Below are 17,922 nucleotides of genomic sequence, written 5' to 3' on the forward strand. Positions count from 1 at the left end.
TGGCTTTACATTTCATCAGTGGAACATTTCAATCTGCAGGGGTGAATATGCAGTGAAGTGCATGGAGAATTAAGCACACAATTTCTATTGTTAATTGGTTGATGAATGCCAAATTCCCTATGTGTCAGTGGATATTTACCCTAAAGGTTATATCCTAAGGTCACTTGAATGCTCCTTTGTTGGGCATATGCTGTATGCCCTGAATCACTTAAGGAGTTGATGTTGACTTGGATGTCTGAATCACTATATTTAAATGACAGGTTTCAGAGTCACAGCCATGTTAGTCTGTATTCGCAAAAAGAAAAGGAGTACTTGTGGCACCTTAGAGACTAACCAATGTATTGGTTAGTCTCTAAGGTACCACAAGTACTCCTTTTCTTTTTATAGTTAAATGATGCTTAAGGCTGCATTTTTGCTACAGCTGTCATGAGAATCAGAGTCCATCATGTCTGGGAGGGATGGGACAAAAACTTCAAAAATTTGAGAGAATTTTTCAAAAATTTGAGAGAAAACTTCAAAAATTTGTTTTACCCGAACAATTACAGCCTGCAAAGTAGCACAAGGGTCTTTTTCTTTTCTAATGGCAAAGTATTGTCGAACTCAGTGTGCACTCACACTAGTTTATTAATTGCAGAAATGCGAGAGTTTTCCATTTCAGCTGTTTAAATGGATTGTACAGAATAAAAATGACCTCCCCTTTTTAGACAAAACTACTGAGAATACAGTGGCAAAACAACTCTGGCATCCAATAGAATCCTCAGGTTTCCCTGACCTCTTTTGCTATGGAGACTGCACTAATCTTGGTCAGTAATATCCTCTTGGCAATGGATAAACGTCCAGGTGTGAAATCCTGGCTCCACTGAAGTCAATAACAAAACTCACCTTGTCTCCAGTGAGATCAAGATTTCACCCCAGGTGTCCATACTGATCCTCTTTAGATCTATCAGCAGCATTGGATTCCTTTTGAATGCAAGGTTTTGTTGGCTCGCCTGAGGACCCTGATGGGATTGATCTCAACTGGGTTCACTCTTCTCCTCTTAAGGTACATCTTCACTGAAATGGGGAGGGTTGATTGTAGCATGTGTGGACATACCTAAACTAGCTTTGATCTAACTGCTCAAGTATGTACCCATGGTATTGGGCAGGCAGGACTAGTCCATGCAGCCTCTCATTCTGCGCACACAGAGAGAGAGAGAGAGCTCACTCTGGAGGTAAGTTGATTGCTGCTAAGTTGACCCGGTCTCGTATCTCCCACTGCTGCTCTCTTATTTTCCCCTTCTTGATCTTCTCAAAAACTGCATGAAGTCATTTGCTAGTCAAATAACGTGCCTTCTTGGGGTCTGGTTTATTAAGAGAACATTGTAGTTCAAGTGTCAACTGAAAACAAGTCTTCCTTCAACTCTACAATTTGTTCAGCCCCTGGCTGGGCTCAAGAGTTCCTTGCCAAAACCCAGGTCCTGCTGACTGGCATGTCCTTCCTCTTAAGGCTTCTGTTCCTGTCTCTCACTGCAGGTAACTTCAGCCAGGCTTTTTCATCCGCCTTGTGTTGAGATGTCCTTCCCCAGTCCTCTCTGTCCATAGATTTTCTTTAAATTCACAGCAGGTCACTCTCCTTCTCTTCATGGATGGAGCAGGTTCCCTCTTCAGGAAGTCCTGCCCCTTCCCTGTCCCCTCAGGCTATCAGATGATCAACTGATCCAAAGGCCAGGCTCAAGCCCAAAAACATCAACCAACCAGTCCTTTCTCAGGGCTGAGTTTGAAGTAGCCCTCTCTTGCATTTGGTGCTATCAGTAGAATGTACATCTCTCTCTTTTAGGGACATTTGCTCAAGCTCAACCAGAAGAAATGGGCTTGATTCAGGAATTACTTAGAGAAATACTGTGGCTTCCCTTATGCAGACTAGATGCCATAGTAATTTCTTCTGCACTTAACCGTTGAGTCTAACTAGCAACATCAATCAATCAACATCAGTCATCCGGCATTATCTTTGAAGTTTCCTACGCTTTTCAGAACCTAGTGCTATTAGCAGTCTCTCACATGGACCCACATATGGCATCAGCAGAGCAACATTCTACAGATGCAGTTGCCACAAGCCATTTCAATACCTCCTCTGTGATGTTGTGGGTATCATCCAGTTCACCTTTGAGTGCTTATTTGGAACACTGTGTTATGATGGGTTCAATGGTTTGGATGTTCTCACCGCAGTCGCACAAAGGGGAGCCTTTGATTTTCAACTTGTGCATCAAGTAGCTGCATCTTCCAGGGTTTGTTCAGATGTAGTTCAGTGTGCTCCAAAATCTGCATGTCAGGTCAAAACCAGGAAGATGGCTTGTTGGGTCAGTAATAATGTGCTAATTTGGAATGGTAGATGAGGTTCAGACACTTTCGCCATTCCCTGGCCAGACACAGAGACATGAGCTGGTTGTGTGTGGCCCACAGTGGTTTTCGTGATTTCAGGTGTTGTTGAGGTACGTTATCCATAACCTGCCAGATGGGAAGTTCAGGGTAGTCTTTGGTATGTTTAAATTCTTGTGATGTAGCTATATCTTGATGGGTAGATGGAGGTTCGATGTTTGCTAATACAGAAACTCACGGTAGAGGTGTTGATTTTAAAGTTCCCATGATGAGTCACACGGTCTGATGCAGCTGCCTGTCCACAAGTTGATTATGGCAATTTCTTGTCCACACTAGTGCACAGTACTCTGCAACTGACTACACCCAGGGCCAAGGCCAACATTCATAGGACAGAGCCATTGATCCTCAGCTTTTTTCCCACTAACTTTTGAATAATTTGACGTGAGACTTCACTTTAGAGGCTACTTTCTTGAAGTGATCATGAAAGGTCAATGTGCGGTCAAGAATGACACCGAGATATGTTAGCTTTGGGTCATAACGCACAGTTTCACCACAAAACTCGATAGAATGTACTGTGCAATTCTAATGTCAAGGTGGAAAGCAGAGACTACCGATTTCTCCAGATTTGGTCTCAGGCACCATTTCTGGAAGCACTCCTCCATCATTTTAAGGTCAAAAGTAAGGGCCACTTCAAATTCTTTAAAGCTATGGAGCTGAGTTGCATCACTGCTAACAGCTAACAAAATAAGCTTTTAGCAGTGATACTACAGTATACACATAAAGGACTGGAAACAGGGAATGAATATATTTATGTTTGGGTATAAATTTCATGAATTTATTTTGGTTTGCTTGCAATTAACTGGGTTTGGTAATCCCACTGTTTGGCGATTCTACTGTATCATCCTGGGTCCATCCCTGATCAGCCTTTCTGGGGGCTGACGTAATCAGTTAGTGATCCCCAGCTCCCTACATTCAATTTTGCCTTGGTACCCAATCTGCTCCCACTATCTGGTATTAAAAATCATTTCCATAGTCCATCAAAGGACAAAACCACATTATAAATGTATTTTTTAAAAAGTCAGAGTCCTGAAATCATGTCATGAGCTAATGAAATTCCATCATCAGGCAATACAGACCTGGTACTTCTCTGAGACACTTGTAAGCCATTCCAGACAGGGTCCCTGTAATCTAACCAAAAAATCAGTAGGAAACAGAATGTCAGCTGTGTATTTTGAACAGCAGCATTAGTCATGTATCTTCATTCACTTATCACTTGTGGAGGATGTTCCGTTTTGTGCAACAAATTTAAACAGAGAGTAATCTAGTTTCGCTTCTTATCTACAATTTCCTCAGATGCTGGGAATCATTACAGGGCACAATGTAACTACTACCATGTTTCTCCTTATCCTAGCATCACCATTGGTCTGGCCTTTTCATCCCTTTCTCTAGTATTTGTTCCCTCTTTAATTTTTTCTGTAGTCAGCATTGGATTAACATCAAGTACTAAATAGTAAACTGTGTAACCTGAACTCTCAGCAATCTGGTAAATTTTTATTAATGTGGTAGCAGGCTAAAAGGAAACAGAGCAAATGATGAGCCAGAGGTGAATTCAAACTGATTATAGCTACTTTCCCTGGCTGTCTGGTTTCCAACAGGAAAAACAGTTGTTTAAGCACAATTCCCATAGAGCTTTTGCAAGGCAGATAACTCCAGAATACAGTTAGAATACTGTCAAGATTGATAAATTGGTTAGTATTGCTTCACCTCCGGAATACAGGAATGAAAATCACAATAGGCCTCTCAACAAGAAAAAACTTTTCTGACTGTACATTTGTCAAAATAAAAGTAACTTCTAATAATGTTTTACTTGGCAGTTTTGTGACTGCAAAAATATTAAGCCGTGGGAGTGTATACTGTACAAAACCATAAGTGTTGTTCCTCTGCCGAAAGTATTTTTCAGAATCATCGAACCATGTTTCATTACTACTTTCTACACGGAAGTCTTGCATTCAGCATTCTAAATCTGCCCTTCAGAATATTTCTAGTAGTTAAATTCTCACCCTGAATATTTCAGCAGAGGACAAATCTACCAGCGGTTCTGGCAATCCAGTCTAGGCACCTGAGGTGAATATTATTTGAATGTAGACTGGGAATCTTCAGAATTACGAGGGCCCAATTCAAATAAACCTAAAGCATTTATGTGTGAAATTTAAACATTTCGGTGAAAAGGCTTTCTTTTTATAATCCTGGAAATTTCATTGTAACACAACAAGCTGTTATCGCCACATAGCAATTCAATTAGCCACTAGCCTGACCTTCACAATTACATATTGGGAGTGTAAAAGCTACATTGTAAAGAACATGCCAAAAGCTATATAAGAAATCTAGGCTTGCTTTTAAACCACTGACCATGAACTATACAAGTGAGAGCTTTGATGTCATGTGTAACAACATGGCCCAATTTCGTGCTCTACTTTATTGATGCTCTAGGGATTAAAACTATAAAGGAGAGAAAGAGTAAAAAATAGGCTAGAAAATAAGTGTGAGTTGTCACACATTGGGTTTCTTTTGAAGCAAAATTCATATTTTAATACTATATAATAGAAAAAGCTCTATCCCTTTAGCCAAATCCTCTCCATTCAGCTGAAGAGGGATAGTGGAAAGATGCCTCCTATCCCCAACCACTCCTGGGATTGGTTGGCTGCTGGGTCAGTCCCCAGCAGGTTGTTCTAATTTATGCCACCTGTCAATAGCCTCAAGGGGCCATTGCAGCAGCCAGGAATCAGTGGAGTGCAGGCATGCTCCAGCTATCCCCCTTTTCCCAGCCACGTCCCCTTTGCCTGTCACGGGCAGTGAGATTGTATAGGAGGGGGGCTCTGCAGAACCGCATGCTTCTCCAGCGTCCAGGTACGCCTCTTTAGGAATGCTCTACACTGCTTGAGCCACATAAAGCTGCCTTAATACCCAGCAGGATCCAGCCCCTAATCTTCAAGCTGTTTGCTTGCATTAGACTTGTGGGATCTACTTTAATTAAATGATTCTGATTTCTTTTAAAAATACATAAATGGATCCATCATTTAAATGGAAGACTGAGACATAACATCCCCCATCTGGCACTTGTCTAACTTGAGACAATTTCTGTGAAAACCTGAGTTATACAAAGGCAGATGTAATGTCAATGATGAAAATCTATAGTATTTAAACACTTGTTTAGATATCAGATAAGGTTGGGTTTTACCTGCTGCTTAGTGCATGACGGCTGCTACATTCCCTGTGCTTATTTAATTCATTACCAGAAGATGCTATACAGGACACTTGGAGTCTGCGAGATCCTGTGTAATAGCAGGATGAAACTGTATTTGCTATGTTTAGACATCTCAAAGGAGGCCTTAAAAAGTTAGTTTGGAAAGATTAAAAGAACATTAATGTCTTGAAAGCTAAACCAAACCCAAGCGGATGATTGTTTTACTGAAAGGGAATGTTGCGTAGTGGGTCAGGAGTTTGTGTGTTGGGAAGCGGGTCCTCAGCCAGTTTAAGTTGTCATAGCTCCATTGAAATCAACACCCTACTGCAGTCAGCGGCACGAGGACACTTTATGCCAGCTGAGGATCTGCCCCTCATAATCCTGAATTCTGTTTCTATCTCTGACATTGATTTTTGCTATGTGATCTTGGGCAAGTCGCTTAGGGATAGATTATTAAAGGTATTTAAGACCTAGCTTCCATTGATTTCAATAGGAGCTAGGTATCTAAATACCTTAAAAAATCTGACCCTTAGGCCTAAATTAACCTCAGGATCGTTCCTCAGCTTGTTCTCTGCAAAGGGGGTGGTGATATTTAAGCCACCTTCATAGGGCTGATGTACATTTTAATTGATTGTTTGTTTGTAAAATACTTCAGGTCCCTGCCTGAAAGGTTCTGTATAAACATTGTTAGAATAGTGGACATCAATGAGGATGGAGAGAGGGCTGAAATAAAAGCAGCATAGAGGTACTGGAATTGTGGTGAGGAAAACTGTTATGGCAATGTTCTAAAATTCCTGGAAATAAAAACACTGCAGAATATGATTCTAAGCAGTGATAGTCATAATAATCTGAATGTTCCTGTAATGGGGATTGGAGGTTTGTAAGAATAAATGGAGCACAGGAAAAAATCTGCTCAGAACAAGTGCAGCTGTTTAACATCAAATTGCTGAAAAGGAAACCAGCTAAAGTTCAAAATGTTACAGACTAGTACATGAGTTTAAGGGCACTGGTGATTAGGAAGACAGGAAAATAAAATCACATTTTACTGAAATGAGAAGCCAGGAGAATCTGAGGCCAGATGGGGCTTGATCCTGGAAGGTGAAAAATGATTCTTTGAGATGCTGAGCATCCTGTACTCACAGTGAAGTCAGTGGGAACTAAGGGTGTTCAGCACCATTGTGGTATCTGGCAGGATCAAGCCCATAGTCATGGGGTCAAATGCCATCTTGGTATAACTCTGATGACCTCAAATAGGTGTGGAGTCAACAGAGTAACACCTGGGCTGAACTGTGCCAATTTTTTCTAGAAATGTGTGACTAATGCATACATATGCTGCCGCTCGGATACTCAAGGTGTCACATCATGGGGAAGATAGAGACTTTGAATTTGGGAGGCTGTGGGTTTGATTAGAATATAACAGAATCACTAACCAATCTAACCTTTAGCAACAACCCAAGCAGGACTCTGAGACACCGCTCCTGATGGGCCATGGTGTTGGGAGTCAGGCAGGGATGAGTGAAGACTGGTCATGCTGGTGCAGCTCTTCTACCTGCCTTTCTCTCAGCAGCTTTTTCACAGCATCCTCCAGTCTGGGAGATTTAAGAGGGACCCGAGCCGTATGGGTAACAAGAGGCAGGTCACACAAGGGAGGTTTGCTAGGAGTCTCCACTGTCTCCTTCATGATGTTCCCTGGGCAGAGCCCGTCTGTGAGAAACTAGCTACCAGGGACAATCCTCAGGAGGATGGCTTAGGAGTGCCACTGATTGAAAAGGGACTCAAATTCTGCTGTCTGGACTGGAGCACCCAAGCTCAGGTAGACTCAGTGGTGAAAATCTAATGATTTCTGAGGGTATGAATCGAGGTCCAGCCTGGCCCTAGAACCACCAGAACAAACTCATGATCCTGTCATTGGAACTCTTGCCTTCCTCTCCCCTTACCCACTCTTTTGGGGTGTGGTCTCCCTTATCTTTATTGTGAATGTAAATTGTATGGAGCCAGGATCTCTCAGGGAGGTCCTACAAGGCTGGTTGGCAGTGTAAAAAAGAGTAAGAATAATCATCTTCAGGTCATCATGAGCCAGGGGTTTCTTCTCCTATGCAACATGCTATGAATTACAAGATATTTTAATAATAGTATCTCATATGGCACTTTTTTGCCATTTATTTAAAAACAGTTTACGAAGGAGGTATCATTATCCTCGTTTTACAATGGGGAAACAGAAGCATACGGAGAAGAACCAGAGTTTTCAAAGTATTTATGTGCCTAAAGATGTATATAGGCATCTAATGTGATTTTCAAAAGCACCTTGATTCCCTGAAGTGACTTGCCCAAGATCACCCAGCAGGCTGGTGGCAGAGCTCAGAATAAAACAGAGGTCTCCTGAGTCCCAGGCCAGTGCTCTATCCATTAGGCCATACTGCCTCTTGTGGTATTCATTGGTGTGGACAATCTGAGAGGCAGTGTGGTCTGGCGGACTGGACATGACTAGGAGTGAAGCTGTCTGGATTCTGCTCCCAGCTCTGCAACTGACCTGCTGTGTGACCTGGTATGAGTTGCTTCACCTTTTGGTTTCTCTTTCACCTTTTGTCTTTTTTATCTATTCAGACAGTAAGCTCTGTGGGGAGGGACAGTCTCTCTTACTGTATTTGTGTACAGTGCCTACCACAATATTCCTCAGCCCTGTTCTAGCAGGTCCACCCCTGAAATTGAGAGGACAAGTTAACCTCTGAGTTCATGCAAAAGACTCTTGACTGCCAGAGTGTACAGGGCAGTAGTGTGTGCTGCAGTGGTAGCATTAACAGAGGATTCTGAGTTTCTTAAAGGGCACTCTCAATGATGCCACTTCATGTAGTTAATGAAAAGAACAGGTCAACAAGGGCTAAACTTAAAAGCAGATGTATAGAAAAAGAGCTGGCATTTACATGGCTTAAATATTTGAAATAATAATGAATGGAAAATGTTCTGAATGGCGCTGTCACATCACTTACTACTAATGGCATCATCTTGCTAAAATGAATGCCTCATTTGTAGATGTGAACAATGGCATCTTGCTTCTGATGGGAACTAGAGCATTAATTTCATGAGACTCTGCACCCAAGTTTCAGTATTAAAGGAACGTGGGTGATGTTGTTACAGAATGCTGGTAATTCAAGAAAGCTAGATGTTGTGGGCCAAACTTGTCCCTGCCGTAAGCCCACTGAAGCCAGTGGTGGTGTACCAGGGATGATTTTGGTGCTATGGGTGTATATCTTCAGCAGGCATGTTTGAACTGAAATTATCCATGGTGGGTAAAATTTACCCTTATGCAGAAAATCTGTGCACCATTTACATGCCACTTAGGATCTCAAAATAAGTTGGACTCAAGTAGTGCTTAAACTGGCCTTGTGCTGGGCCTCTGCACAGCGGTGAAATAAGATATATAAGAAACATATAATGATAGTGGCTTCAGTGATGTATAATGAGCTATATGGTGTATTTTGCTAGCGGTAGGTCAATAACCTGAATCTGCCACAGGACTGTAGTTATGAAAGCTGTTACCTTCTGAAAGTTCTTTAGTGGCCTCTGTGAAATGAGCTGATGGTCTGGAGTGAATTCCTACAAAGGGAGGGCCTGCGATACCATACAAGCTGTCACCACCCCCATTTGGCACCTGTGTTGAAAGTTTCAGGAGACAGATAAAGGACTGCATGGAAGGTGGAGACCAAACTACCTTCTCATGTCTAGAAGTGCTTGCTCTAGGTCAGGTTTGAAGCATTTTGGCAGAGCGGTGTGAGGAAGCTTGCTGTATCTGTTCTCTGGAGGACTACAGTCCACATGATGACTACCCCACCAACTTTCACAAGCTCTAAATTTGTTTAAACTGATAACATGCCTAATGCTGTTGACATATGATAGTTATTGCTCCATCCCCGCCCCCCCCCCGCCAAGTAGCTCATGGTGCTGCTGAAACAGCATAAAAATAACAGAGCCAAAACATCATAGCCTAAAAGCAGAAATATCAAATGATATGACTGTTATGTGGGGAGGTAACATCAAAGAAATGGGAAAAATCTTTACATCAGAATGTCAGTGATGTCAGAGACCAGTCCTGCTTCCACAGAAAATTTCCAGTGGCTTCAGTGGATGTAGGATCCTCCCCTTCATGGGTGAATTCACTTTTCAAATGCTCTGTTTCCAGTTGCTGTGCTTTTCTCATTGTTTGTTTATTTTTGGATTGCTTGGTTGAAGAACAAATATTTTCAAAAAGTTAGTCTTTTCTTTCGTAAATAACACGTGCTCTACTGATGTCAGCTGAGGAAATCAGTGTCAAGAGCAGGAAAAGCCAGAAGATGAATGGGCCTCTTACTTAAAAATAGGAAACAGCTTGAAGTTACTTTTGGGGGATGGCGGGGGGGAAAAGAAATCTCATTCAATAACAATGACATTATTTTGTCCCTGGGTACAGAATAAGGGTTCTGTTCTCCCAGTGGTGGACACATGCACCTTCCATTCATATGAACAATTCTGGGCATTCATAAAGGGAAAGATATAACCCTAAATATTCAGAGTTTTGACCAGCATGCTGCTATAGCAAATTTACTGAGCTGTTGAAACTGTTTACAAAAACAGCAGAGAAGGAAATAAAATGTATTATCTATGTTCCCACAACAAATTTTGACTGAACATATATGTCTTTATGTCTCGCTTCACGTTGGTGGGTTTCAAATAAACCCTTACCAAAAAACTGCAGGATCAAGTATTCAGATATTCACAGCTTGAGGCAAGAATCATGCCTAGTTAAATCATAGAATCCTAGAATATCAGGGTTGGAAGGGACCTCAGGAGGTCATCTAGTCCAACCCCCTGCTCAAAGCAGGACCAATCCCCAACTAAATCATCCCAGCCAGGGCTTTGTCAAGCCTGACCTTAAAAACTTCTGAGGAAGGAGATTCCACCACCTCCCTAGGTAACGCATTCCAGTGTTTCACCACCTTCCTAGTGAAAAAGGTTTTCCTAACATCCAATCTAAACCTCTCCCACTGCAACTTAAGACCATTACTCCTCGTTCTGTCATCTGCTACCACTGAGAACAGTCTAGATCCATCCTCTTTGGAACCCCCTTTCAGATAGTTGAAAGCAGCTATCAAATCCCCCCTCATTCTTCTCTTCCGCAGACTAAACAATCCCAGTTCCCTCAGCCTCTCCTTATAAGTCATGTGTTCCAGCCCCCTAATCATTTTTGTTGCCCTCCGCTGGACGTTTTCCAATTTTTCCACGTCCTTCTTGTAGTGTGGGGCCCAAAACTGGACACAGTACTCCAAATGAGGCCTCACCAATGTCGAATAGAGGGGAACAATCACGTCCCTTGATCTGCTGGCAATGTCCCTACTTATACATCCCAAAATGCCATGGGCCTTCTTGGCAACAAGGGCACACTGTTGACTCATATCTAGCTTCTCGTTCACTGTAACCCCTAGGTCCTTTTCTGCAGAACTGCTGCCGAGCCATTCGGTCCCTAGTCTGTAGCGGTGCATGGGATTCTTCCGTCCTAAGTGCAGGACTCTGCACTTGTCCTTGTTGAACCTCATCCGATTTCTTTTGGCCCAATCCTCTAATTTGTCTAGGGCCCTCTGTATCCTATCCCTATCCTCCAGTGTATCTACCTCTCCTCCCAGTTTAGTGTCATCTGCAAACTTGCTGAGGGTGCAATCCACACCATCCTCCAGATCATTTATGAAGATATTGAACAAAACCGGCCCGAGGACCAACCCTTGGGGCACTCCACTTGAGACCGGCTGCCAACTAGACATGGTCCATACAGAATCTGTGAATCATGCATATGTATGATGCTTGCATTTATGCCAGAATTTGAAAATGCTGTATGTCTGCCTACCTGTTCGCATTCACATACACAGAATGTTCTGTGCAACTTTTTCCCACCAAACCAAGAGTTGTCAGGAATCACCAATTGAGAGAGCTGTGTGTGGCTCAAAAGCTTGTCTCTCTCACAAACAGAAGTCAGTCCAATAAAAGATATTACCTCACCCACCTTGTTTCTCTAATATCCTGGGACCCACAAGGCTACAACTACACTGCATACAATCAAGAGTCCACAGTTATGCTAATCTCCCCTGGTTCTATACAAGGGTAGGTAGGAAGGTTTCCCAATTTCCCTTCATTTCCTTCCCCATTATCCCCAGATCCCTTCCCTGTTTCCCCTAAGAGCCCAAGGCTTCTGAAAAGTAGCCTGACTCCTCTCTCATGCTCCTCTGAACATTGATAGTTTCTCTTCAGCACTGTCATCCTACTAAACGTTAACATTTTCCAGAAACCAATTCCTTAAGCGAAGATTCCTGTTCGCTTATTAGAGTCATGTTTCAGTGAACCACAGCATTGTTTAGTTTAGCAAGTCAAGCCCCATAAGTGTTCGGTGAAAATTATTTTCTTCTTCAGAAGCACATCTGCATCCTGTGCTAGAGAGCTGATTATTTTATTTCAGAAGAATCTGTGAAAAGGTAATTTTAAATAGGAGCAAATTAATTCTTTGTATAAGGTACTCTCCACCTTACTGTAAGATCCTAATTAACCTTTCTAAATCAACATAGGAACTTAAACCTCCATTACATTTACAACTGTTGCAGTCTGGGTTTTTTTAACTAGAAAGGATCCTTTCTCTGCTGTCTCTGGGCATGGTCTCACAGGCTCTGAGAACACTTTCTACTCTCCGTTATTAGAAATAACAATTGATTCATTAAATTCTGTAAATCAACAGCATAGGACTTTCATTTATTATCTTATTTGCCTGTTAAGATTATACCCTGTTCTTAATAATATGTGACTGATAGAAAGCATTTAGGGAACAAAGCCCAGTCATCATCAGTCTGGCTTCCTGTGCTGCCATGATGTTGAATTACTGCCTGACTGCAGAGTGGTGGTGAATAGTGTCCAAAGTCTTCAGGGAAATAAGACAGCTTGCATGTTATTTGCCAGCTGGTTGCGATCCAGATCTAATGTAGCCATACACGTCCCAGTGGAGAAAGGGAGCTTTGGCATTCTTTACAGGGTGATAGCATGATTTCCACGGTAATGTACCAGTGACCAGATCCAAGTACCACTGAAGTCAGTGGGCCTCGGGGGCCTGGGCCTGTTCTCTTTGAATCAAGTGATAAACATCCATTGACAACAGTGGGTGCAGACTTGAATCCTCTGCAGTAAAAGCACAGAGCATTGCAGAGCATGTCTGTAGACTTGGTGCTAACACCCTTTGAGCATCTTAAAAAGGAAGTCAAAATATTCATGCCCATGACCAGTAATCAGGGGAGTCAAATTGTGCTTTTGCACCAATGTAAATCCATAATATGGGTGGCTTCAGTATTTACTTTGGGTCCATCCTGGTATAAAATGAGAACAGAATTTGCCTTAGATCCATGGTCCCTAGGCCTTGACTTCAAGGCGAGTTTTGCTTGCCTGGGGATTGCAGGAGTGGGCTTGGTATTTAAATAACTTGGTATTTTTCTCACTTGATTTCCCTAAGAAAACCATGAGTCCACCAAGATGAAGGCAAAGGGGCCTACAACTTCTCTCTAATAAAATGTGGTAACTTTAAAATGAGAGTGAAATCTATAATTTTGGGCCAAATTTTCAAAGGGGCCTTAAACTAGCTCCTAAGGCCCTGCCGACGATTCTGCACTTGTGGACGGTGCAGGATGGCCTAACCTAGCACTCACAATTTTGCATGCTAATCAGCTATGTAGACATCCAGCTCCTGATTTGCAGGCACAAGTCTTGTTTGCATCCATAAGTTAGGTGGTTAAGCATGGAAATTCTCTTGGAAATAATTGAGTCTAGTCTCAAAATGTTTCTTGGAATGGTTCAACCTACAATGAATTCTGTGTGGAATGGTGAATAATGGAAAGCCTGGTGCTTGTTTGTGCATAGAGGTACAGGGGGGTCATCTGAAAATGCTAATCTTCCTCTTTTTCAATCTTTTTCTCTCCCAGCTATCCATTCCCCATGATGTTCAGCAGCTGCAGTAAAAAGGACCTGGAAAACAGCCTGGAAAAAGGAGTGGGGATGTGTCTCTTTAACCTGCCTGAAGTTAAGGAATCATTTGGTGGACGGAAGTGTGGGAATGGCTATGTGGAAGATGGAGAGGAGTGTGACTGTGGGGAACCCGAAGTAAGGCTGTCTCTCTCTCTGTCTCTTAGAATTACTGCTTTTCTCCTTGCTACCAATCTTTTATGGAGAAGAGGGCAAGAGTGCTTACAAATTAGTCAAAGTACTTTTTTGAGACTGATGGGTATTAAATAAAATTCTCCTTCCTCCTCCTCCTCCATTTCTCAATCTCAAACCTTAATTAAACTCCCCAAAATAGCTGTTAGACTCCGCTTTTCATTGTGTCTGATTGCAGTGCAATAGGCAGGCCTAAGTGTCATATTAGTGTGGTTTTACAAACTACCTGTATCTCTTAAGATTAGTGCCGGAGAACTTTAACCATGTTCCTATTGGGATTTGCAACATGGGAATCCCTTTCAGTACTACTTAATGACCTGAAACCAATACAAATTAGTTAAAATTACTGAGATTTCTCAAGATACCATATATTAGCTGGAGATTTATTTCCTTGGATTTGGAGCTACTTGTTTTTATAAACTAAATAATATCATAAAACATTGCTCCCAGGAAAACCTGCTTCCATTGTCATGCACAATAGATTTCCCATTTTGGTTTGAATGTTTTCTTTGCTGCCATTTGATTCAGTTGCCTTACTAATAGAAGTAACCTACACTACTTACAAAAAGGTTACTGCTACTTCAAAGCTGATTCAATTTAGTTTAGTGAAAGTGTCAAAGGACTGCTCGAATCAGGAGAGATGATGCAGAAAACCAGGATTAAAATGATATCTGATCAGACATCCGTACTTCTTTTGGCCTCAATATTCATTGGTCATATTGAACTTCTCCAAGACTAACTGAATTGAACACATCAGCAGATGAGGCATTTGTCTCCTCTGATAAATATGGAACTGCTGACAAAATAGACCTAGGGCAGTTAAAATAGCAAACGACTGCTGTAGCCTTTCCATACAGTCTATTGAATTTGTACAGCCCATAAGGATTTCCTGACAGCTCACTCATTCTTTGAGGTAACAGGATTGAAGAAGTAGGCTTATCTTCTTGTTTAACTCCTCTAGAGTGTCAATAGCTTGCAAATATCTTTCTAATCCAGTTATCTTTCTCATTTTTACTTGAGTGTTAGTGACACCTTTTTAGAGTTGAAGCCACTTAATGCCATTGAATAGTACCTTGATCTGCCTCTTCTTTCTCTGTTTTCTTAAATATGTTAGAAAACTGTGACTCAGGTACAATGGATTTAACTTGCAGTCTCCCACTATAGTCTGAGAGGTACCAGCAAATCTGTTATATTAGTTAATGTTTCACTGGTCAAGTCGTTTAGACCAGTGTCAGTACACCAGTGCTAATGCAATACTGTATGGCACCAGTCACAGTGCACCTCGGGATATGAGACTGTAGCATGCTGCACATTATAGTTCTTTTTATCAACTTTCAAGATTAAATATCATTGCAAACGTATTTATGTACAACAAGTGGTTTGTCCAACGTGTTAGAATCACATACTACAATTTTCTTTGCTCTGCTCATAAAAGCTTTACCCAGGAGTAGAGGTTTCAGAGTAACAGCCGTGTTAGTCTGTATTCGCAAAAAGAAAAGGAGGACTTGTGGCACCTTAGAGACTAACCAATTTATTTGAGCACACAAGTACTCCTTTTCTTCCAGGAGTAGAGGTGTATTTAATGTCCAGGTTTAAGAAGTTTGTGCGCTATGTGATGATCACACAATGACCTTGAGTTTATGGCTCTGCAGGACCTGTTAACCAGGACATTAGGACCAAGTTCTGAGACCCTTATTCATTGAGTCATTGAGAAGTATGCATCTCAGTATAAGGGTCAGCTAAGGGTAGCTGATTACAGCCCTTGCTACCTTACCACAATTAAGACAAGAGGTGAAATCCTGATTAAGACTGATGTCAATGCAAAATACCAGTTATGTTCAGCATTCCCGTTGTGGCCCACATTAAAGCTTTATGTACAAAGAGAGCTGAAGGATGTGCTGCAGGCGTATTCTGCAGCACCTGCTTCCTTCTTTTATTTTAAAAATTAAACAGTTTTGAAACAGACCACAGAAAACGTGTAAAGTACTGTAACATCTTTTGGGCAGCAGAGAGGTTCATTGTAAACCCCACGTCCTGGAGACAATGGAAGAAATGATGAGAGATGTTGGTGCCTTGTGATAACAAGATGGTCTGTATTATCAGTAACTAACATCTCTTGTGGAATGCAGGAGTTGTAATTTGTTTGGCTGAAATGCTGTCATAGGCCAGGAAACCTACTCCAAGAAACCCAAGTCCTACGCTTTTCTGTTCCTGTGAACAAGAAATATTTTGAAGTAGCAGCCCAGGCTTGTGACTTCCCATCTCTCCTCCATCACAAAACTCTCTTGCCAGCATTTAAAAAACAACACCACAATTATGACAATTTACCAGCCCAGACACAAAACCTATTTGCCTGCCCTTTACCATGATGAGTAACAGGGGAGTGAGTGATTAGAATTTAGCAAGAGGGATTTTGATTTTTGGTTGGAATATCATTCATAGCCTCTATCCTACTTTTGAATATTCTGTAGCATGGATAGATGGCATGCTGACTTAACACTGCTGAACAGCAGTTTCATCTGCTGCTATTTTAGATCTGAGACAGATGTGATTCAAGTGCTAGTGATTTAGCTTGCAACTCATGACTATAATCTCAGAAGCAAATCCACTAGTTTCTTAAAGTTTTTATTTTTTCAGTCTAAGACAATAAAGTTTGTAAAAATCCACCTACATGGGAAGTGCTACAATCTATGCACCAACATGAACTGAAAATGTATCAGTTAGTGATAGTGCCGTTTATATTTTCTACAAAGCCCTATTATCAGAATAGCTCTGATATAAGACTATTGCACTTGCATTCTCAGCAGTATTGAACAATATTATTATCTCATTCTTTATAACAGCCACCAATCCCCTTGCAGTACAGAATTCTGATTAGATACTTTCTTAAAAGGGAGGACTGTAATGCTCATGTTTAATGACACCATAGAGCCCATGTGTCAGATTCTCAGCTGGGGTAAATCAATACCGCTCCACTGAAGTCAGTGAAACTATGCTGATTTACACAGCTGAGGATTTGGCCTCTAGTTATTCTCTAAACTAGTGCAATATCTGTTCAGTATTCTACCTAGAAATAACTAACAATTAAGGTGGGTTAGGTTCATTTTTTTCTTATTCTATCTACGAATAACTGACAATTAGGATTGGCTAGATTCATTTTTTTTTTTCTTATAATGTCTTGGAGACTGTCAGATATCTTTAGGGTTAGATTCGGTTATCAGTGATCCAGTGCAGCCTCATTGACAACAGTGTCACTGCCCACACGTAGCTGAGGTCAGAATTTGGCAATGAGGATTTGGGCCTAATTCACCACTACATTCCTCCAGCTTCATACTAGTGGAACTCCATTGATTTCAGTGGAGCTATAACCACTGGTGAATCTTACATGCATATATTGTACATGTTAATAATATATGGGGCCTGATGGTCAGTAAATAGGCATAGCTCTATGACCCTTGCTGGTTTACTACAGTTACTTATGGGGTCACAGATTTCAAGGCCAAAAGGTCAACTAATTTGAACACCTACATATACTTTCACAGTATTTCTTGCATCGAACCCATAACTTCTGTTTGAGCTATAGCAAGCTTTTTAGAAAAATGTTGACTCTTGATTTATAGCCAATTTTTATTTAAAGTTGTCCAATGTTAATTTACTCTCCATCTAGGAATGTACAAACCGTTGCTGTAATGCTACGACCTGCACTTTGAAAGCAGAAGCAGTGTGCGCACATGGACTTTGCTGTAAAGACTGCAAGGTGAATTTGTAGAAAGGTTTCTTATTTCTGTGGAGTGGCAGAATTCCATAATCCTCTTAATTGCAGATTAGTAAACAAGGAGGCAGAACAAACAAATTGGTATCATTAAGCATTAAGACACTTGTGATGTTTCATGTAAGCAGTTAAAAAAAAAAAATCAGCCAGAAGCAGCAGCTGAAGATACAGGGTCAAATCAATAGGCCCACCTTAATTGTGCCTGCAGTATTTGTGGCTGTTTCCACTCGTGCATGCAAAATCCCTGCATTTGTATGAACTTCTGCATGCAGATTTTTGCAGACACTTCTGGATGCTATGCCATGGCAGGCAATCAAGGTATGCTGGACATGCTTCATAT

The 17,922-nt window shown here is 41.4% G+C and overlaps 1 protein-coding gene across 1 annotated transcript in view; it reads left to right on the forward strand.

Annotated features, from left to right (window-relative positions):
• Window positions 1-17,922, forward strand: part of ADAM12 (ADAM metallopeptidase domain 12) — a 341,603-nt gene that overhangs the window by 275,220 nt on the left and 48,461 nt on the right. Inside the window, exons 12-13 of the mRNA XM_007053046.4 lie at window positions 13,579-13,756; window positions 17,478-17,567. Coding sequence (XP_007053108.2) covers window positions 13,579-13,756; window positions 17,478-17,567 — 268 coding nt within the window. The remainder of the gene's footprint in view (window positions 1-13,578; window positions 13,757-17,477; window positions 17,568-17,922) is intronic.

The sequence above is a fragment of the Chelonia mydas genome, chromosome 7, assembly GCF_015237465.2.
Source record: "Chelonia mydas isolate rCheMyd1 chromosome 7, rCheMyd1.pri.v2, whole genome shotgun sequence".
In the NCBI taxonomy this organism is placed as follows: Eukaryota; Metazoa; Chordata; order Testudines; family Cheloniidae; genus Chelonia; species Chelonia mydas.